This window comes from Somniosus microcephalus, chromosome 11 (genome assembly GCF_052327205.1).
Source record: "Somniosus microcephalus isolate GS21.2 chromosome 11, FLI_Smic_1.0, whole genome shotgun sequence".
Taxonomy (NCBI): Eukaryota; Metazoa; Chordata; class Chondrichthyes; order Squaliformes; family Somniosidae; genus Somniosus; species Somniosus microcephalus.
In genome coordinates, this window is record NC_140997.1 from 174,850,414 (window position 1) to 174,873,925 (window position 23,512).

Genomic DNA, 23,512 nt, shown 5'->3' on the forward strand with positions numbered 1-23,512 from the left:
GTTGCTTTTTAATGGCACCAAAAGCTTTATGTGCCATACATATTCAGTCATACATTTCTGGGAGAAAATCATTTCTTGTCATTTTGGTGAATTACAAAACAGTACTTTCACAGGATGATGGGATTTTACCTTCTTTTCACATTAAAATGTTGATTCCAGCTCATTTTTGTTGTCAGTTTTTGGCTTGTTATATCTTTTTTGTAAATCATAAAGGCCTTTATCACCAATTTTGAAATATTGAATGTCTTTTTTTAAATAAAAGGATTAAATATATACAACTGGGTATGAGTTTTTTGCTGTCTCAGGAAAGCAACAGCAGCTTTTCTGTATTTTTAAGAGTGTTCATTATCTGAAGATTTCACTTTTCATTTCTTCTCAGACATCTCAACAATGAGCATGCACTGGATGACAGAAGTACAGCACAGTGTCGAGTGCAGATGCAGGTTGTACAACAGCTGGAACTTCAGGTAAGTTTTTTCTGAAACCGATGCATTGACCCAATTATCCAACTGGTTTACCGTGATCAAAAGTCTAGAGGTAACAGGCACACAATAACTAACATCTGTCTCAATTTAGGTTCTTAACCATAGTTGGGGGCCATTATCCTCATTCTGATAATGTCTCCTCAATACTTCCATTCTATAGAACTATGAGGCATTAGACATTCTCCAAATCATTTGTTTTCTTTAAGCATTTTTCCACAATCAAGTACATTTCTATTCAAGTCCAATTTGCTAAGTAGGAATTTATATAAAAGCTACAGTGTTTCAATACTTCATTCTCCAGTTTAACCTCTGTGGCTCCTTTCCCTGGCCTGATTGAGTTCCAATGTGGTTCCTCTCCCTCTTGGTCGCCAACAAAAGAAAGCAAGGGAATACTATTCAGCGGAACAGCTATTTCAGCCTTCAGAGTGTCAATGAAAAGGTTCTATTTACAATATGATCTCACTTTAGTAATAGTTTTTTCATTTGCACTATGTAGGCTGAAGTGGGCCAACCTAATCGCGTTGCCAGCAGCCAGGCTTGAAAAAGAACAGAGCAGAAGCAAAAAGGGAAAATGGGGATGGGGTAGAGGTGCAGTAAATAGCAACTCAGAGGTTCTGGGCTGGATTTTTCCAACCTTGGCGGGTCCGTGGCGGACGACGTCCATGGCGTGTGGGGACCCTGCATCTTTCTTGATTCCGGCCTCCAACAAGATTTTCCGTTGATGGGGCTTATTAAGCCCGCCCTGCGAGGTTCCCGGCCAATTAATAGGAAGCGGGTCTGATGACGTCATTTGATGACGTGCCATCCGCCGATTTCCTTAAAGGGGCCATGTTCACAATCATTTTGACAGTTGTGCTGTCAGTGTTCTGCAGCATTGAGGGGCTGCAAACACTGACAAGCACTGCACAAAGGTGCATGGCTGCGCCCAGGCTCTCCCAGGACTCCCTTATGGAGGGAGTCACAGCACGCAGGGAGGTTCTCTTCCCTTCCAATGGCTGGAAGAGACCTCCCCAGGAGACAAACGCAGCCTGGTTGCACATTTTACAGGAGGGCACAAGCAGGGATATCATCAGGAGGACCAGGCTGCAGTAGCGCAAACCTTTCAATGATCTCAGTAGATCAGAAAACATTACTGCAAAGCCACACTCGTCCTCATCCTGCTGTGCCGCTCATCACATCCCCATTACTCTGCCTTACTCACACCAACTTACCTTGCACCTCCACCCATCCCTCTCTATATCTACATTATCACTTCCCCGTCTCACTAGCCACCCCTCACACTCACCCGCATCCTTGCCCAATCATACCAACTAACAACACACAAGGGTAGACAGTTGGGTGTTAACGCCAATGTTCATGTAAAGTTTCTGTTAATGTGTTGTCAAACATTGAAATCTTTATTTTCAACACTTTGCCTTCTTGGACAGATCTTTGTGCACCTTTGGAAGTGGCTTAGTGAGTTGCAGTGAATGGTAAGACATAACGGTACCCCCCCCCCCCCCCCCCCCCCCCCACTGGTGATGAGTGTGAAAGGAATGGATGGCTTGGGCATTGTAGGGATGCTTTATGGTGTTGGTGTGAGGTGGTGCCAACCTGGCGCATCATGTGGCAGCCAGGGTGTACAGCGTCAAGTGAAGTCAATCTGGCCATGGTGAGGCCATCCCTGGCCTCATGGGCAGCAATGTGGTCAGGTGCTGATGCCCTGTGTCCTGTGCAGCATCAGGTGATTGTGGAGAAGGTTGGTGATGCTGGTGTGCCTGGTGATGTTGGTGTTGGGGCTGATCGTGGTGGGATTCTGAGGAACAGGGTGAGATTTTTTCAAGGGCACCGATGCTGTTGGAATAGATGACAGGTGAGATTGAGATGACAGAAGCGATCTGTCAGTAGTGAGAAAGGTTGCTCCAAGGAGGTGACATCGAGAGTTTGCTCCAAAAACTTCAAACCTCCATAAAGCTGAAAAGTCTATTCCAAATCCTGATGGCTCCAGCTTCTAAAACTGGAAATTGAACAGCTGTGAAAAGGTAGCTTTTATACCACTTTTGCAGCTGTCAACTATTCACAACAATGGAGAGTCATTGAGAACCTGACACACTTACCTGACATGATCCCTGAATGCCGGGAACCTTGTAAAAAACATGGAAAAGTCATTAGAACCTGGTAAAATGCTGCTTAAATACCTTTATGCAGCTTCTTAAGTATCTCGATTGCCTGACCCGCCACTTAGTGCCGGGTCTGCAAACTGTAGGCAGAGCTGGCACTTGGGAAATTAACAAGGAGGCGGGTTCAGAGCGGACTTCTGCCCTGCTATCAATCACTGTCATTTTGGCAGCAGACCCGCCTCCGAACCCACCCTCTGAGCACCGGCAAAATTCAGTCCTCTGAGTTCAAATCCCACCATAGCAAGTACTGAAATTGAATCCAATATATGTGGTAACTTGTGGGCTGGATCTAGGAAAAAAATAACCATGAAAGCCAATTGGTCTATGAATGTCAGAAAAAAGAACATGTCACATCTTTCTGATTTACATGTACCACACTATGTGGTTGGCTCTTGATACCCGCAGGCCCATTAAGGATGATGCCTTGCGAGATTGGCATGCAAACATATTACAAGCAACCAGAAATATCCTGCAGGTTTGAGAATCTCTTGGGCCTGACATTCTTTTTTTGCTAAAAATGGGAGAAAAACATTTAAATAAAAATATATTAATGGTGGCAAAATTGTGGAACAGCACCGCTTTCAAGCATACGATTTGTGGGAATATGATTTTGTTAGCGGCAATGATAATGAATCAGAACGCACCTGGAATAATCTTTTAACGCTTCAGGAAGAGCTAAAAAGCCACTTAAACATTATCACAGAATCTACAGTGCAGATAGAGGCCATTTCGGCCCATCGAGCCTGCACCGACACATATCCCACCCTATCCCTGTAACCCCATGTATTTAATCCCCTAACACTAAGGGTCAATTTATCATAGCCAAATCAACCTAACCTGCACATCTTTGGACTGTGGGAGGAAACCGGAGCACCCGGAGGAAACCCATGCAGACACAGGGAGAATGTGCAAACTCCACACAGACAGTCGCCCGAGGCTATTATGGGATAGAGTTTCCGCTTTGGGCGCAATCGGCGATCTGGGTGCAAATTGCGACCAAAATTGCGTGAAGTTTGAGAAGTGTTCCCCCCAAGTTTCCAATCAAACTCATTTGCATATCGTCAAATGTAAAATCTGCCATGAATCAGCACAATCTGGCAGATTTTAAGAACGTCATTTAAAAAAAAAATTTGCTTTCAAAAATATTCCTTGATATATTTAAGAGTGGTAAATTGGTGCAGTTTAATAATACAGCTGAAAATGGGTTCATCACAAAAAATAAGCATTTTTAATCAGACCACCTGTGAGTAACCTGATTTAAATAACTGAAACTGCCTTAAAAAAAAATTATACAGAACCATTTGCCGGTTACATTGGTGTACAGTAGTCATTTTCTTAGTAAATTTAAATATATATATATTTAGAAGCTTTTAAATGCCTATTGGTGCCCTTGCACCCAAAAGAACCAACTTAATTTTAAGAATCTCCTCAAAGACCCGCAAACGAGTGCAGTTAGCGGAAACTCCCAATGGTGATTAATTCGATCCAGAGGCAGGGCCAGCTTCTAGCGCAGTGTTTTTTAAACAAGCGCAAAAGATTGTGGAAACTGTATTTACGCTGGACGTAATTTGCACTTAAAATTCCGCGATCTTTTGCGCTGGTTTGGCTGATTTTGGGCGAATTACGCTAGAAATAATAGCACAACCTTGCAGAAACTCTACCCCTATAAACGATGAGAGGTTCTGAGTATGGATTGCACAGTTGTTGCACAAAATATATGAGCACTAACTGGGGAGAGCAAACTTTCCGATAAAGCTCTGCAACTGTCAGGAAGCACAGTAACAGAATAACGCAGACATTTTTTGATGGAGGACAGCTGCCTAGCATGTAAAGAAGATAGGAAGAGAAGCAATACATCACAGACAGGGTCTGCACAATTTCTGTCACTGGGAGGGTCTTGCAGGAGGTGCAGAAGGAAATAAATGACTTAAAGAAGAATGCAATGGTAAGCCATGGAAATTACTGTAAAGCAGGAGCATGGGGTATGGAAAGTTGTAGTTATTAAAATAGTAAATAAGCAAATCAAAATTACTGACATGGAGAAATATTAGCAAGATATAGCAACTAAGATATTCAAAGTGGAAATATGGTTATACATTATGCATATCAGAGGGAATTTACTGCAGGAAGGAATTTCCATTGACCAAATCACCATATCTTAATCCCCACTGATATTATGTTTAAATGAAAAACTGGCATAAATAAGAGGGCAACAAATGCATAATATACAACAAATGGTAAAGCCCCAGGCATTAAGATTGTTGACTTCATGGTGTTTAATTACTTCTGCCATCTTTTTTAAGTTAATTAGTTAATTTTAAATTCCTGCTGTGGGTTAATGACTGTTAAAATAGCACACAAAAGAAATGGAATCCCAAGATGAGGCAGCAATGGCTGATTTTTTGAGGGAGAGCCTAGAATGCACTGGCCGAAATTTTCTGGGGTGGTAGCAGGCGCGAACCGTGGTGGGTCGAGTGGGAAAGTTGTTAGTTTTGACAGCGGGCTGGGAACCCACTGTCAACTCGCTTTCCTCCAGGCACGTCTGTCATCGTGGCGTGGACCCAACCGGCAGCGATGGGCGACCCAATTGAGATGATTATCAGGTAGTTTACAGGTACTTAAGAGTCTTTATTCACTTACATTTTAAATTTCCCTGCATGGCCACAGGATTCACGCAGCTCGGGAACCACGTCTGTCAACCTGAGGCGGGAGTTCCGTGGCCATTGCTCCAGCTGTTTACTTGACAGCATGAAATGTGCAGTAAAAGCTCCCACCTGACAGATAACCACTTTCCTCAGGCAGAAGCTGTTGCTCAGTCCATTTTCAGCACAGATTCTGCAGGCTGCAAATGTTTCCAGCAAAGTCTTCATCCAGTGTCACCTCATTGGAAGAACTCTCTCACCACTGACAGAATGCTTCTGTCATCTGTACTTCACCTGCCATATATTCCATCAACAGGGGTGCCATTTATACTGTCTCACCTTGATCCTCAGAATTGGACCACGATGAGCCCCAACACCAGCTGCACCAGGCACACCAACAGCAACATCAACCTTCTCTGCAATCACCTGATGCTGCACAGGACACAGGACATCAGCACCCGAGCACATTGCTGCCTGGGAGGCCAAGGATGGCCTCATCGTGGGCAGATTTAGTTAACTTTACGCTGTACACCCATATGGCTGCCACATGATGCGCCAGGTTGGCACCACCCCACACCGACACCATAAAGCATCCCTACAATGCCCAAGCCATTCCTTTCACACTGCCCACCATTGCTGGAGGTTCCGTTATGTCTCACCATTCACTGCTACTCATTAAGCCACTTCCAAAGGTGCACACAAATCTGCCCAAGACCGGAACATGTTGAAAATAAAGATTTTTATGTTTGACACCACATTCACAGAAACTTTACATAAACATTGGATGAAACACCCAAGTGGCTACCCTTGCGTGTTGTTAGTTGGTATGATTGCACTAGGAGGAGTGTGAAGGGTGGCTAGTGAGATGGGGATGTGATAATGTAGATAGAGGGGGATGGGTGGAGGTCTAAGGTAAGTTGGCGTGAGTAAGGATGTGCAGGAGTAGGATAGGGAAGGCAGAGTGATGGAGATGTGATGAGAGGCATAGCAGGATGCAGTTGAGTGTGGCTTTGTACTAACATTTCCTGATCTAATGAGATAATTGAAACGTTTGCGGCACTGCACCCAGGTCCTTCTGACCACATCCCTGTTTGTGACCTCCTCTGCAGTCTGCAACCAAGCAGTTTTAGTCTCCTGAGGAGTCTCTTCCGCCCATCGGAAGGGAAGAGGACCTCCCTGCATGTTATATGGAGGGAGTCATCAGAGAACCTGGGTGCAGCCCTCTGCCTCTGTGCAGTCATTGTCAGTGTTTGCAGCACCTCAGTGCTGTAGTACACTGACAGCACTATGTTAGATTAAACTTCAAATCTAATGTGGCCATGGTCCCTTTAAAGATCCTGGCTGAAAACGCATCATGAACGACGTCACCAGACCTGCTCCATCTCATTGGGCCGGGTAATGTGCTGGGCGGGCTTAATGGGCCCCATTAAGGTAAGTTCATTTTCAACTGCGGGATGGAGCCAGCAGCGGGGTCGCAACCCGCCATGGACACCAGCCGCACCAGACCCGCCGAGGTAGGCAAAATTCCAGCCAATGAAACTGTGGAAATCAGAGCTCCTACTTCACTGCATTGCTGCTAAAACCTTTATCCGCATCCTTTGTCAGCTCCAGACTCGATTACTTCAATGTTCTTCTTGCCAAAATCCTGAGCCCTGCCCTTCACATATTGCAACTCATCCAAAAACTTCACCATATACTCTAGTGGCTACGGAATTTATGTAGCTGTTCCACGTGTATATATATGTTATATAAAAATAATAAATGAGGAAAGCAGCAACAGAAAGTGACCTTTGCGAGAAAAAATGAGCAGAGCAATAGGAATCTTGTAGCAATATTTTGTGCTGCAAGTTCAAGTCAAATGGTACAGTATAAGTCTATTATTTTGGGCCAGTCAGCAGAAACTCATCCATATACAACACTCAGTTAAAGTCAATTCCAGGTATGGCTGAAATACTGGAGAGCAGTAGCACTATTGACCTCATGCATAACTAGAAAGAATATGTGCGCGAGTTTCTGACAACTCAAATAGTTCTGCCTTCAGAGGTAAATGCACAGGAAGTTGCAAGGTAAAAAGGCCACAATAAAGTTTGAACGTTTTTCATAACCAGTAATAAAATTGTTGCTTTTATGTATGGCAGTGAAATAAAGATCAGATGTATGGAAGACATTGCATTAATTCAGATAGTAATGACACTCTTAAGGGCTATTAAAACATTTCTATTCTGATTAGTGGTGGAACCAAAATTGCTTCTGAAAACAGACTAAAGTATTTCCTATGAAGCATTTTGCTGGATATGTATTTTAACCGGATAGCTTTACTAATGGACTATAAAAGATTTTCTTCTCGAAAGTATGTCATTTTTCCTCGTGTTTCCTATTTGACAGTCTATCATTATCTTTGTGCCCTCTGTATTTCTTCACAGTTAGGCAAAGGTAGAGGTGCCAAGAGCTTTCATCTCTACCAGCAACTCCCCAGAGCTGTGCAGTAGCATCGAGCAATTGCTTTATCTTTTAAACAATGTGAACTTTAGACTGAGTGTATCCCATTGCTTATCAACTCTCTCATTAACATTTAGGGTATTTTACTGACATTGGGGGTGAAATTCAACTTTGGAGGGTGCACAAAATGGGCGGCAACAGATCGGCCGCCCCTTATTGACTTCCATGGAAAGGAAACCTGGCGAGGTGTATAAAGCTAACACCCGTTTAGTACACTCACCAAAGTTGAACTTAAATTGCATTTAAAATTACCTGACAGATGCTTTGCAACAGAATTGCTATAAACTTATCTACATGTATATGTATCTTTTGTCATGTGAATACATTCAGTATCTGTAAAAATATAAAGTAGTAAGGCTACAAATCTCAGTTTTTTAAAATCAACCCATTAATTAAATTTTGATATGTTAGAAAATGCAGTCGATGTAAAAAGAAATTATTTGGTTTGATGCAGAGACTGAAAGTTTTACTAAGGTTGATTAATAAGTGTGTATGCAGTTGTTTTTGATTGCTGTGGTTTTACTTAGGAAGCTAAAATGTTTTATTTCTGCAGCTTGCAAAAGACAAAGAACGCCTGCAAGCTATGATGACACATCTGCATGTGAAGTCAACTGAACCAAAATCTACTCCTCAGCCTGTAAGTAGTGATCTATGGGACAAGGTGACAAATGCTAAGAATGATCAACCTGTTGATTTGCAGTAGTACACATGCACCTAGCTTTGTTTTTTCTTGCTTCTGTGCAGTTTTTGGATTAACCCTCTTACCGACTTTCTCTAAATTTTCACAATATTGTTACTGTCGTTATTTTATGTATCTATTCATGTGTAGTGTAGTGTAGTTGTAGGCAGATTCACAAGTTTGTCCGTTTAAAAAATTAACTACTGATGAGGTGTGCCACTCCAGCTATGGATGGGTTTACTATCAACAACTTTAATAAAGTAAGAAATATTAGAATATAAGGTGCTCTAGTAACTTTAGTGATGGTATATTAAGGTACCAAACAGAAGGTTCCATGTTCAATTCCCTCCTCATCGGTGTTTGAACTTACCTGCCTTCATTGTGTGAGTTTTACCAGCTCTTGCCTGTATTGCTTCGTGAAGCACTAAGTATTAAATGCTGCTGCCACTCTGGTTAAGCGATTCAAAATACCCGCACACCTTGTCCCATCCTACAGAAGTGTACTTCCTGCCAGCTGATTATAGAGGGGTGTGGATGGCGGTCATAGAAAGGGGCATTCTGCCCTCCTAGCTAAAGGAAGGGAACATATTATCAGAATATTCCCGTGGGGGAAGGGAAAAATTAGTCTTTCAGAAACAAGAAAAAAGTGAAAATACAATTTTTCATTCTTTTTTCTAAGATTTTTCTGATGCCTAAAATCAAGGAGCTGTGTTTGGCCATTCCAAAGAATAAGGTAAATAAATAATTTGTAACCTAATAGCTATACATGAAACAGTAGTGCACATGCATACACGCACGTATACACACATATATACATAATCATACCCATAATACAATGAAGAAGAATGAACCACTGGTCTTGGCACAGAGCAGGAAAAAACAAAAGCCAGAAAGACCTAATAGGGATTTACCATAGAGTTCAATAAACTTCTAATAATGTTCATACAAAAGGTCATTCTACTTAATGTTAACAGGTGGCAGATTACATCATAATCATTATTCTGCCACAGTCCTGTAATTCTTTAAATGAACTAATCAATTATAGTGGAAAGATTACCTTATTTCTTGCTTGAAACATGTATTATTCAGTTTCTGAAGGTACCCAGCCAACAGCAGTATCATTCAACATCAATATGTGTGAATTAATTGAGCATGACTGGGCCTTTAGTTGCCACTTGCAACTTCAGTCAATATGTGTTGATGCAGGATAATGGTAAGGCAGTGGCTCATCTGCACAGAGTAGTTGTCTAATAAAGAACAGAGTAAAAAGATGCATAACATGTCTTAGTACTAGTCACAATTGGGAAAATGTCTTTGTGTAACCCCTATGTTAACAATCATAGATTTAATAACAGTAAAAAATATTCCAGTGTTAGAAGTAAGCTGTTAAGTTTGCATCTCAATGTGTAAATATGATACCTGCAAGGTGATATTTCATTGTTAAACTTGTAAGTACTGAAAAGATATTAAGAGCAAAGCATCAGTAAAACAGTTGAGGATAGGGTATAAGATTCACACCATTTTCTTCAGCTGTTTACAATTTTTTAATGCTTTTCCCAAACAAATTAAACAAAGTGATGTTGTGTTCAAACATTAAAGTGAAACTCAAAATTATTTAAAAATAATATATTTGAATAGTTAACTTACAAACATAATTATATGCCATGTATTGTGAGTCATGTGCTGTTGTGCTATGGAAACCGACTTTACTTGTGACATTGCTTCTCAAATCCATTCTGTGTCATCCTTTACAATGTCATAACCAAGTGTAGTTTGGCTTTGCCATATAATATTTCGTAGGATTTTGTCATGTAAATTTATTTTTAGTTAAACAAAAAACGGTTATTAAATGCAATTTTCAGCAAAATTGCAAATGCATAATGACTTTTTTCACATGACAATAGTTAATTGTTAGTTGGATATCTTCCTTTTCAACGCAAAGCGATCCATTCTGCATTTGTCCATTTCTGTAGTTTGGTACTTCCCCTTTCTTTGAGATTGAGTTGAATGCTTTTTCTATAACAGATTATTCTATCAGTTTTTCTCATTACCCAAAGTTTTTCTTAACCAATTGCTACTTGCTGTAAGTTAATTAGAGAAAGAGACAGAACTTGCATTTATATAGCACCTTATCATTTCCTCAAGCTATTCTAAATTACTTTTGAAGTGCAGACATTGTTATGTAGATAAATACTATAGTCAAATTGCACGCTGCAAGGTCTCATGAACAGCAAATGAGAAAAGTGACTAATTAATCTGTTTTTGGTGGCACAGTTGAGGGAGGATTGTTAGCCTGAACAGTGGAAGTACTCTACACTCTTCGAATATTGATCATTTACATTCACCGAAACAGGCAGACAGAGCCTCAGGTTAAAGTCTCAGCCAAAAGGCGGTGCCAAATTTTCGATTGTTATTTGTAGCAAAATTGTAAACATGGGCTCAGCTGAGATTGTGGCTTGGACCCCCAAAGTTTGGGATGGAGCAGAGGGGTTTGCTAAGATCAGCAGTGGAAAAAGTGATGACTGGTCAGAAATGCACCCAACGAATAAGTCATCCAAACAATTTTGTTTTTGCCACAGTTTTCATGAGATTGCTTTTTCGCTTACAAAAATGTGACACTAACCAAAACAATACCACTGTCTATCAGTCGGAGAGATTTATAATGATTCTGAGTATTTAACATTGAAAGTTATCCTTTGCTCTTGAAAGTAATGTTCCCCTTTAAATTACCCCAAAGCTATCTTCTCCGTTAATTGTCCTCCTAAATTCCAGACGCCTGTTATTTTATAATTCCCCAAAATATAGAAAAATTCAGGTGATTTGTGGACATCAGAAAATTGAAAATGCTTCTTAAAAAGGAGAAACTCAACACTGCATTTTGCTTACCATCAACAGAGTTGGTTTTGTCGGAACACTGTCATCACAAATTAACTATGCTTATTTATACCTGGCCATTGAGTCACACATTGAATTTCTTCATATTGTGGATACCTGCTCCTAGTACATGGTTTAAACCATTGGGATAACTTCAGCCCCAAGGATCTTTTCCAGATATTTGAATATTTGCACCTAATAGACTGCACACTGACCGATATCTATTTGACTAACTTCTGAGATTGGGAACTTTAATCCATCTTGTACTGAACTGAATCTCATACAAAAATCACAGGACATTAACTTTACCCCAAGTCTAGCTGTCTTAAAACATAAAAACATAGAAGATAGGAGCAGGAGTAGGCCATTCGGCCCTTCGAGCCTGCTCCGCCATTCAATGAGATCATGGCTGATCATCCAAATTCAGTACCCTGTCCCTGCCTTCTCCCCATATCCCTTGATCCCTTTAGCCTTAAGAAATATATCCAACTCCGTCTTGAATATATTTAATGAACTGGCCTCCACCGCCCTCTGTGGCAGAGAATTCCACAGGTTCACCACTCTCTGGGTGAAGAAATTCCTCCTCATTTCAGTCCTAAATGGCTTACCCCTTATCCTTAGACTATGACCCCTGGTTCTGGACTCCCCGGCCATCAGAAACATCCTTCCTGCATCTAGTCTGTCCAGGCCTGACAGAATTTTATAGGTTTCGATGAGATCCCCTCTCAATCTTCTAAACTCCAGTGAGTATAAGCCCAATCGACACAATCTCTCCTCATACGTCATTCCTGTCATCCCAGGTATCAGCCTGGTGAATCTTCGCTGTACTCCTTCCATGGCAAGAACGTCCTTCCTCAGGTAAGGCGACCAAAACTGCACACAATACTCAAGGTGCGGTCTCACCAAGGCCCTGTACAGCTGTAGCAAGACATCCTTGCTCCTGTACTCGAACCCTCTTGCTACGAAGGCCAACATACCATTTGCCTTCTTAACCGTCTGCTGCACCTGCATGCTTACCTTCAGCGACTGGTGCACAAGAACACCCAGGTCTCTTTGCACTTCCCCTTCTCCCAATCTATTGCCATTCAAATAATAATCTGCCTTCCTGTTTTTGCCACCAAAGTGGATAACCTGACATTTATCCACATTATGTTTATCAAGAATTCAGAAACAGCTGATATCTTATGGTCTTGATTACAGTTATGACCAAAGCCAATCTCAGAATATTGAGACTGATGGCAGCTTGTAACCTTCTACATGGAATTTGGTGGGGTGGTAGTAATTATGGAGGTAGCTTTTTGGAAACAGGATCTGTTGACAAACCAAATGTCACTTTATGTTATCCTTTTTCATAGATTAAAATCACATCAATTGTGAAGTACAATAGCATTTAAAATGAACAAGAATGCCATTTGTAATGGAAAAAATTATTTTCTTTTACAAGAACATATCTTTGCCCCTCCCCCATGAAATGTACCACCAGTTGGTGTGAAGGTGACTGCACTGATATAGTTGGTCAATAAATCTGGATTTGAATCTTGCATATTTTTTTTAAGAAAGTCATGGAGGAAATTATTTTCTCCCAAGAATAGACTATCTCTTGCTACTGGAGTATAACAAAAGTACTATTTCCCAAAATGACAAATAGAGAACAGTTTTCAATTGTTTTTTAGCAAATATCTCTTTGTTTTAGATTTTAAATTACAATGTCCATGTTTGATGTAGATTTTAAATACGCGGAAAATAAAGTATCAAAAATCAATTTTTTCTGGGGGTAGGGTGCTTTCAATACTTTTCTATTCCCCTTTAGGCTTTCATGTACTAACTCTTTTTTTCTTGAATAGTAGTAAAGGAATGTTGGGTATGCCTTATGTTTAAGTTAACAGCCCATGTCTCACTGCAATCTCTGCAATTACTTGCTTTTTCATGTCATAGGCTTATATTTAGGGTCATTTCAAGTTACCAGCTTCACTGGGGCTTTGTCAGTGTTTTTTAAGGCTACTGGCCAGCTTTTGCTAGTTTTTTAGGTTGGCATGTGTATATTCAAGTTTTGAGGGAGTGCAGTTCAGTGTTCTATTTCTAAATTGAAACTAACCAAAATTACAAATGGAATATATAAATGATTTTAGCTGGCAGAACACCAGTAGCATTGTCAAGGGAAATATGCACATTATAGGGTAGCTGCTAAGCAATCCCAACCAGTGACTGCTATGGTCAGGGTAGGTGGTCCTATCATAATCACTTTAGCACATTTAATATTGTTCAGTTATGATAATGCTAGTTTATTAAAATGCTTAGTTGAGACAGAACTGAGTAAGTGTGCCACTGAGGAGATAAATGTACAGGTTGAAAGAAAAAGAACATTCGTGTAACATTTCAAAAATAGCTACAGGTATAAGACATTCAGTGCAAATTCTTCAGTGGACAGGCATGCTAACTCAGAATATGTGGACAAGTCTTTAATGAGGAAAAATGCCGATAATTTTCTACAACTAAATCTACACTTATGACATCTACATATATATATTTTTTTAGATCACAGACCACTTGGCAGTACCAGGTCAATATAATTTTGCCTTAAAATGGACGTTGCATGAATTATAGTCAGTGATTTTGAAAAAATATTTTCGATTACATTTCTCTTGAACCAGCTGCCATCAACTCCAGCCAGAAAAGTAAGACAGTTTGGGCAGTAGCTTTCCTCACAAAGATTGTCAGTGCCACTATGAGCAGCTACCATATGATTTGAGTGTGGAGTGGGAGGAGAGAGGGGGTCTGGTTCTCCCAATTTTCCCATCCTCTTCCCATGAAAGAACAAATACTCTGTTACATTGTGGTGCTTTTTCTCGTGGTTTGGCTGAGAGATGATGGTGTTAGCTCACCCAACCAAGCCAAGCAAATTTGGGCTCTGGTTAGGAATTGAGCAGTGCTTTGAATGACAAGTGTTTTAATGGCATGTTACATGAGTGTTGAAAAAGTAGTTTCAACAGGAATAATGCAGTGCAAGTCATACACCACTGGAAATAAAATAACCACATATATGGTATAATAATGTTGCACACCCTTGGTAGTTCTCAAAGAATGGAATATCTAATGTGGAAAAACAATAGCCACTCAGCCTGAGGTTCTCCATTGTCAAAAGCACAGATTGTTTGTACCATTGTGTTAGGCTTTTTAAAGATCTCACTCGTGTATGAAAGTGATTTAGTTTTTAAGCCTGTATTTATTCCAAACCTTTTCTTTAACTCCAGAGTAAGGATTAAAATAAGCTCTCAACATTATAAATTTTATTAAAAGGAAGCTAGTTAACATACAGAAAATATAGCTGCCACTGCATAATGTCTGAATTTCAGTGCCATTTTATGTGAAACGGAAATGCCTTTGTAAATAGGAGTACAGAACACTTGCTGGTAGCAGTTCAGAGTATCAATGGAACACACATTGTTTTGTTATAAATATTTTGCTTTGTAAAATTTAAATATATGTGGCAATTTCAATTGGCATCTCAACATAAAATGTACCGATAGTTAACCTGCATTCCATAGTCAGTGAGTTTGAGCTTGCATGCTTGGTAACTTGGTAATTATTTTCCGATGACTAACAGAATAACCCATGCAATTGATAAATATTAATATTGTCTTATTACCAAGGAGAAGTGGGCGCTGATGATTAATCATTGTGCTGGGTAACAGATGTCAGAATGTGAGCATACTGTTTATTAGCAGAATTATGCATCATTAAGTGCTACCTTTAAAGCAAGCTGAGAATACCAATTTTTGTTGTTAAGAGATTTCAGTTTGCAAATTACTGCTTTATTCAATCTGGCAGTTTACAGACAGACCAAAATTAACATTGCACTTTGTAAGGTGTTTCCATTAGGTACAGTGCTGTTATACATTTCTCATTTCACATGGTTAATAATAAAAATAATATCTATAGCAATGGGTAAAAAATACTTGCCAGGGATTTATGAACAGTTTAAGGCACTTATAATACTGTTCAACAGCACCTAGCAGGTGATCGATATAAAAATTATCATGTTTGGCTTATGGAGCTGTTTCTGCTGTAGGAAGCATAAAGGCTAATTCAGTTCCACAGTAAGTTTGCTAAACTTCTGGATAAAGTTATGATATGGGGAATACCTGAACCTGAGTTGAAATATATAATTAATAGTGAGCAGTTTATAAAAAATCTTTTGCATTTTAAAGATTTAGTAAGAAAAGTGTAAAATGCAAAGAAATGTTAATGTCAAACTGTACCCAAAACAAGTTAGAAAAAATAAGTGGTTCTGCTAACAGTCTTGAAAATAGCGAGAGGATGAGGCAGTGCTCCAGTTTCTTGGCTGTCTATAGTGACTTTTTTAACATTGGCATTTAACTAGCAGCTAGTTGAAGTAAAAAAAAAGTGTTCTTAACTATTGTTAAAAGATTGGATCATATCTTTAGATATTCAGTTAAAAGTGTATTGGACGTTTGAGGTGAGGGAGAGAGCGCTGTGGTACATGCCCATATTCCTGCAGCTTTTTTCATGGCACTTTTTAAAATATCTTAATACTTTTCCATCAATGAACACAACATCATATTGCATTACCAATGCATTAATAAATCTTTTACTGGGCAATGTAGCTATTGTAAAAAAAATTACAGCTTTTGTTCTTATTTAAATATGCATTAGAATTTTTTTTAAAGGCATGTTATGAAGACTTTTTGTTTGTTTTTGTAGATCACATATCTCAAGTTTATATAATGACATTATGCTTCCCTGGACTTAATATTTGATAGAGGACAAGGCTTGTGATTAAAATTCTATTTACTGTGCAGTGAGCCAAGAGATCTAAAAGAAAACCAAATAGCTTGAACATTACTAAACTAAACCATGTCTGTTTGCCTTTATAGTTCTTCACTTGTGTTTGGAAAGGTTATTTAATAGGCCTGATCTGTGATGGAATTCTGTAATTGTGTGGTGTTTTAAAGTAAGCAAGTGCATAACCTCCAGATAATGACTATTAGCAGGACTCTGGTAATTGGAGAACTTGTGAACAAGGAGGTGCAGAAGGGTGAGGTGTTAAACATGGGTGATACACTTTTCACCTGAACCCTTCTGCCTCCATTGCTACAGCAGGCTGAATCTCATCAGCAGTAATTGATGCCGTTATCAAAAAAAAATTGAAAAGTGACACTTCCAAAGCAATTGACAGAGTTGACATTCCATTAATTTGTTAACGCAATTCGCAAGTGATTGTCACAGATGAAACACCTTTCCCCACGATGCCCGTATTGGTGCTTTCTTTCCTACCGACTGCAGTCATATTTAATTTGGAAACTCTGTTCCTTCGGCAAATTAGCAATTAGAACAATTTTGTGGGAATATGTATATGTGTCATTAGTTTTCCTCCAAATTAATAGCAAGAGCAGAGGTCAGTCTGAAATTTTCCAGTTGACTGGAGTGCCTCTGTTGAGATTTGGAGCTTGGTTGGAACGGCTGCAGCTGCAAGCTAGAACAGAACAGCTGCTTACAGCCACTCTGGCTTCAGAGCTCCACTTTAATTAGTTTACCTCATAGCTATTATTGCTAATATCACTGCCTCCCCCTCAAAAAAAATTACTGTTTCGATAAAAAAATTCTTCAGACATCTAGGCTGATGATGGGGTCAGTTTGATGCAGCGTTTAATCATTAGATCACTTCCATAAGCATCTCCTAATTAGAGTCCTTTCAATACAATTTCATCTTTTAATTAGCTGCGATTGTCTGCTTCCTCTGTAGCTTATTAGTGGCAGCACAGTGGTAGGTGTGAATCACACTGTTATTTGTCAAGTCTGTTAAAGCTTTCCCCTTTCTCCTGTTTTTTCCACCATTACCCAAACCTTGCCCTCAATCTATCTTTGTAGCTGAACCTGGTATCGAATGTCACGTTGTCAAAGACTGCATCTGAGGCATCTCCACAGAGCTTACCTCACACCCCTACAACACCAACAACCCCCATTACCCCTGTCACACAGGGACCCTCTGTTATTACCCCAACCAGCATGCATAGCATGGGACCCATCAGAAGGCGGTACCCAGACAAGTACAATGTGCCAATTTCATCAGGTAGGACCTTTTGTTCCTGTAGCTGTCGGTGTATTTAGCATTCCCTTTGTAATTATTAACTGATGAAAGACTACTTTTAAAATTATAATAATGTGAGAGTCAACTGTAATATATATATTTTTTAAAATGCAACTTTAAAACCATTTGTGTTTTTTCCATACATTGGACTTTAATAAACTTCTATGGTTATTTACAGACATTGCTCAGAATCAAGAGTTCTATAAGAATGCAGATGTTAGACCTCCTTTCACATACGCTTCATTAATAAGGCAGGTGAGTACAGCGCTTTAGTTTTCGGAAACAATTTTGACATTCAGATACTTCATAAATAAGAACACAAATGTTGGCAAACACTTAGGGCTGGATTTTCCGGGGGGTTCAGTGGGCGCAATCAGTGGCCGGTCGGATGGGAAAGTGTCTTTTTTCCCCAGCAGGTCGGGACCCCACTGTGAACCCGTCGCCATGCGCCTTTACCAAATATCAGGTCTGTCAGCGCTGAGCAGACCCGACATGCAGGGGAGGCAATTAAAATCGTTAGTGGCTTGTTTACAGCCACTTAACAATGTTTTTTTCCCAGCTTTTTGAATTTGACAGGTCACCCACCGGTTTCCCGCTGTGTCTAGACCTCGTCTGTGAAGCTGAGGCGGGAGGTCAGTAGCCATTGAATCAGCTGATGAATTGACAGCTTCAAATGTCAAATCAAAGCTCCCAGCTGATTGAGAAGTGTTCACTTAACCACTAGCTTCTCTAAACTGCATTTCCACTACAGATTCAGAATGCTGCAAGTCTTTACACAAGTCTCCATCCAGTCTGACCTCATTACCTTTCCCACCATTGACAGATCGCTTCTGTCATCTCTACTTCACCTGTCTATTCCATCTGTATGGGTGCCGTTGAAACTCTCTCACCTTGGTCCTCAGAATCCCACCACGATCAGCCCCAACAACAGCAGCACCAGGCACACCAGCAACACCGACAACAACACCAACCTTCTCCGCAATCAACTGATGCTGCACAGGACAGAGGGCCACATTGCTGCCCGGAAGACCAGGGATGGCCTCACCATGGCCAGATTTACTTCACTTGATGCTGTATGCCCTGGCTGCCACATGATGTGCCAGGTTGGCACCACCCCACAACAACACCATAAAGCATCCCTACAATACCTAAGCCATTCCTTTCACACTCATCAGCATTGCGGGGGGTACCGTTACATCTCGCCATTCACTGCAACTCACTAAGCCACTTCCAAAGGTGGACACAAATCTGTCCACGAACGCAAAATGCTGAAAATAAAGGTTTCAATGTTTGACACCATATTCACAGAAACTTTACATGAACATTGGATAAAACACCCAAGTGGCTACCTTTGTGTGTTGTTAGTTGGTATGATTGCATTAGGATGAGGGTGAGTGAGGGGTGGCTTGTGATATGGGGATGTCATGATATAGATAGAGAGGGATGGGTGGAGGTGCAAGGTAAGTTGGTGTGAGTAAGCATATGCAGGAGTAGGGTAGGGAAGGCAGAGTGATGGGGATATGATGAGTGGCACAGCAGGATGAGGTTGAGCGTGGCTTTGTACTAACATTTTGTGATCTAGTGAGATCATTGAAATGTTTGTGCCACTGCACCCAGGTCCTCCTGACCACATCCCTGCTTGTGCCCTCCTGCGCAATGTGCAACCAGGCTGTGTTGGTCTCCTGGGGAGGTCATCTCTGCGCCCATGTGAAGGGAAGAGGACCTCCCTGTGTGCTGTGACTCCCTTCATAAGCATATGGAGGGAGTCATGGGAGAGCCTGGGTGCAGCCCTGCACCTCTGTGCAGTCATTGTCAGTGTTTGCAGCACCTTAGTGCTGTAGAACACTGACAGCACAAATGTCAAATTAATGTTAGCTATGGTCCCTTTAAGGAAACCGGCTGATGATGTGTCATCAAATGACGTCATCAGACCCGCTTCCTCTGATTGGCCGGGAAATGCGCTGGGAGGGCTTAACAAATTCAATCTTGGGACATTCATTCTACACAGCGGGCTGGAGCTAGCAACGGGGCCAGGACCCGCCATTGACATCGCCCGCCACGGACCCACCAAGGTTCGTAAAATCCAGCCCTTAAAATTCACGAAAGCTAATTTGTAAAATATTACACTGACTCAGTGCTCAAAATGTTAAAGCACCTCTAAGTATTGTGCATCTTGCTGTCACTACTTTTTGCTTTAACAGAAATACATAGCTATCAAGACATTAATTTGATAAATATGAAAATAATCTAGTCAAGGCCCTTTATCTTTGAATGTTATAATTCACATTTTTCTTTAGCTACATTAAAACACACTTTGTGTTGAAATAAGGTCACTTAAGAATATGAATTTCTTTATCTTAAGTTCATATATTTCAATTAATAAAATATATATTTAAAATGAAATATCTGTGATTATCATAACACAAACTGTATTTTGTCTCAGGCAATTCTTGAATCTCCAGAAAAGCAGCTAACACTAAATGAAATATATAACTGGTTTACACGAATGTTTGCCTACTTCAGACGCAATGCAGCTACTTGGAAGGTAATTAATTATAATTAAAAATGAAAATGTTCTTCATCAGTTCCTCGCTTTAAAATCTGACAGTCCCAGCTATTCTGTAGTCCAAAGTAAACAAGACATTGCATCTGACTTTGGGGTATTTGCCACACATTTTCAGCTATCTAAGCAGCTATACTGAGACTCATAATTCAATTCCTTTGGTCTATATAACATGATGATGAAAGAAATTACGATAGATGTTTTCACCTGTGTCTTTATTGTATTTTATCTATAATAAACATGCAACACTGCTAGTACACAACAATACTAGATAATCATCTTGTCATCTGTAGTAAATGTGCTGCAAATGTTCAGGTATGATCCACTAATTAGATGAAAGAATGGCTGTTTGCCTTGCAATGCAAACAGAAGCTGCAGTCTCTGTCCTTGTGCTTCACGTCCTCTCCACATATCATAGTTCATCCCACAGTCTGTACTTGCCACAAGTGTTGGAGCTGTGCCTGCTCATCTGGAACCTGTAGAATAAGGGAAGAAGATATCATGTCAGTGCAGGACATACAGTTTGTTTATGTGGATAAAGCTTTCATTTATCTCTTCCTGTGAGCGCAATATTCATTTTCTAAGCTGCAAGTGCCTGAGGTCAACAAAAAGGGCACTTTAGGTGAAATATTTTCGCAAGTAGTTGCAAACACAAAACTGAGCAAAGTCAGTTAAAAAAATCCATCAAGAAGACTACATTAAGGAACTTAGTAACTGTTTGGTATTCTAATGCATTAAACCAGTGTCATTCCTCAATTTTATTTTCAAATTCTAAAGCACAATGCTTCTCAAATGAGGCCAAACATAAAAGTTATTACCCGTAGAGCTATCAGTCATCACATGGCCACACCTAGGACCACACACTGCGGTGACACTGGAATCCATGGCCCCAGTCATGCCCATATTGTTCACTGAAAGATCTAAAGATAAACTGATACAATAAACAGCATTGCCACGTCTTCCTGTGGCATTGCTGATGATTCCACTGTGCCTACACTCAGAGCCTAGGGTATCAGAGCCTGCCTCCATTTCTGCTGGTGGTGAATGACTGGGTAACTGCTGCTAGTGGATGATTAGCGTGGTTGACTGCTGTTTGTGGATGGGTGGCTTTTAGAGGCTGGCTGGCTTCTGCTGTTGGTGGTGGCTGGCTGATTGGCCTTCCTGGTCTTTATGGCTCAGCTGTTCCTTACTCATTCATCAAGACTTTTGGTTTTGTGTGTGCTATGGTGTATTTTTGCACACCATGAAGTAGTGTACAATTGATACAGACTATATATATATATATATTCCAAAATTGCTGGAAATGCAACAAAGTAATATTTTTTTTTGGGGGGGGGAGGATGGGCATGCTCCCAGATCTCTTGAGAAAATAAATCTGTGTATGACACCGTATACTAAATGATGGCGGGGCCCCGCACACAAGTGCAAAAGACAAGGCTGAAGCATTTGCAACCATCTTCAGTCAGAAGTGCTGAGTGGATGATCCATCTTGGCTTCCTCCTGAGGTCCCCACCATCACAGAAGTCAGTTTTCAGCCAATTCAATTTACACTAGGTGCTATCAAGAAACGGCTCAGCACACTGGATACAGCAAAGGCTATGGGCCCCGAAAACATCTCGGCTATCGTGCTGAAGATTTGTGCTCCAGAACTAGCCATGCCTCTAGCCAAGCTGTTCCAGTACAGCTACAACACTGGCATCTACCCGACAATGTGGAAAACTGCCCAGGTATGTTTTGTCCACAAAAAACAGGACAAATCCAATCCGGCCAATTACCGCCCCGTCAGTTTACTCTCCCATCATCAACAAAGGTGATGGAAGGTGTCGTCGACAGTGCTCTCAAGCGGCACTTACTCACCAATAACCTGCTCACCGATGCTCAGTTTGGGTTCCGCCAGGACCACTCAGCTCCAGACCTCATTACAGCCTTGGTCCAAATATGGACAAAAGAGCTGGATTCCAGAAGTGAGGTGAGAGTGACTGCCCTTGACATCAGGGCAGCATTTGACCGAATTGGCATCAAGGAGCCCTAGTAAAATTGAAGTCAATGGAAATCAAGGGGGAAACTCTCCACTGGCTGGAGTCATGCCTAGTACAAAAGATGATAGTTGTGGTTGTTGGAGGCCAATCATCTCACCTCCAGGACATCACTGCAGGAGTTCCTTAGGGCAGTGTTGTAGACCCAACCATCTTCAGCTGCTTCATGAATGACCTTCCCTCCATCATAAGGTTGAAGTGGGGATGTTCACTGATGTGTTCAGTTCCATTCACAACTCCTCAGATAAGAAGCAGTCCATGCCCGCATGCAGTAAGACCAGGACAATGTTCAGGCTTGGGCTGATTAAGTGGCAAGTAACATTCACACCACTCATGCCAGGCAATGACTATCTCCAACAAGCGAGAGTCTAACCACCTCCCCTTGATATTCAACAGCATTACCATTGCCGAATCCCACACCATCAACATCCTGGGGGGTCACCATTGACCAGAAACTTAACCGGACCAGCCACATAAATACTTTGGCAACAAGAGCAGGTCAGAGGCTGGGTATTCTGCGGCGAGTGTCTGACCGCCTGACTCCCCAAAGCCTTTCCACCATCTACAAGGCACAAGTAAGGAGTGTGATGGAATACTCTCCACTTGCCTAGATGAGTGCAGCTCCAGCAACACTTAAAAAGCTCGACACCATCCAGGACAAAGCTGCCCGCTTGATTGGCACCCCATCCACCATGTTAAACATTCACTCCCTCCACCACCGGCGTACCGTGGCTGCAGTGTGTACCCTCTACATGATGCACTGCAGCAACTCGCCATGGCTTCTTCAGCAGCACCTCCCAAACCTGTGACCTCTTCCACCTAGAAGGACAAGGGCAGCAGGCGCATGGGAATGCCACCATCTCCAGGTTCCCCTCCAAGTCACGCACCATCCTGACTTAGAAGTATATCGCCGATCCTTTATCATCGCTAGGTCAAAATCCTGGAACTCCCTACCTAACAGCACTATGGGAGTACATTCACCACACGGACTGCAGCGGTTCAAGAAGTTGGCTCATCACCACCTTCTCGAGGGCAATTAGGGATGGTCAATAAATGCTGGCCTTGCCAGCGATGCCCACATCCCATAAACGAATAAAAAAAAAATTAAAAAAATTCCTAGCTACAGGTAGACTATCCTTTATCCGAAAACCTCAGGACCAGCCGTGTTTCGGTTTTCGGAAAATTTCGGATTTCGGAAGGTATTTTATAAGACTGGGATATTTGTCGGGGGTGAGGGTCGGCGGGGGGGTCGGCGGGGGGTGGGGGTCGGCGGGGGTCGGGGTCGTGCGCACGACTTACACTGAACGAAAACACTTTCGGTTTTCAGAGGTTTTCTGTTTTTGGAAGTGCGGATAAAGGCTGGTACACTATCCCTTATCCGAAAGGGTGGGGGTCGGCGGGGGTCGGGGGTGGGGGTCGGCGGGGGTCGGGGTCGTGCGCACGACTTACGTTGAACGAAAACACTT

At 41.3% G+C, this 23,512-nt stretch overlaps 1 protein-coding gene across 7 annotated transcripts in view; it reads left to right on the top strand.

Moving 5' to 3' along the window:
* The window catches only part of foxp1b (forkhead box P1b), a 581,092-nt gene that overhangs the window by 513,165 nt on the left and 44,415 nt on the right, over positions 1 to 23,512 (top strand). For 6 of the 7 annotated variants that reach the window (XM_086001439.1, XM_086001441.1, XM_086001437.1 and 3 more), the window contains 6 exons: positions 380 to 467; positions 8,339 to 8,422; positions 9,144 to 9,197; positions 17,228 to 17,429; positions 17,626 to 17,702; positions 19,891 to 19,992. In XM_086001439.1, the coding sequence (XP_085857565.1) occupies positions 380 to 467; positions 8,339 to 8,422; positions 9,144 to 9,197; positions 17,228 to 17,429; positions 17,626 to 17,702; positions 19,891 to 19,992 (607 nt within the window). The remainder of the gene's footprint in view (positions 1 to 379; positions 468 to 8,338; positions 8,423 to 9,143; positions 9,198 to 17,227; positions 17,430 to 17,625; positions 17,703 to 19,890; positions 19,993 to 23,512) is intronic. The other variant, XM_086001444.1, reaches the window with a different exon arrangement.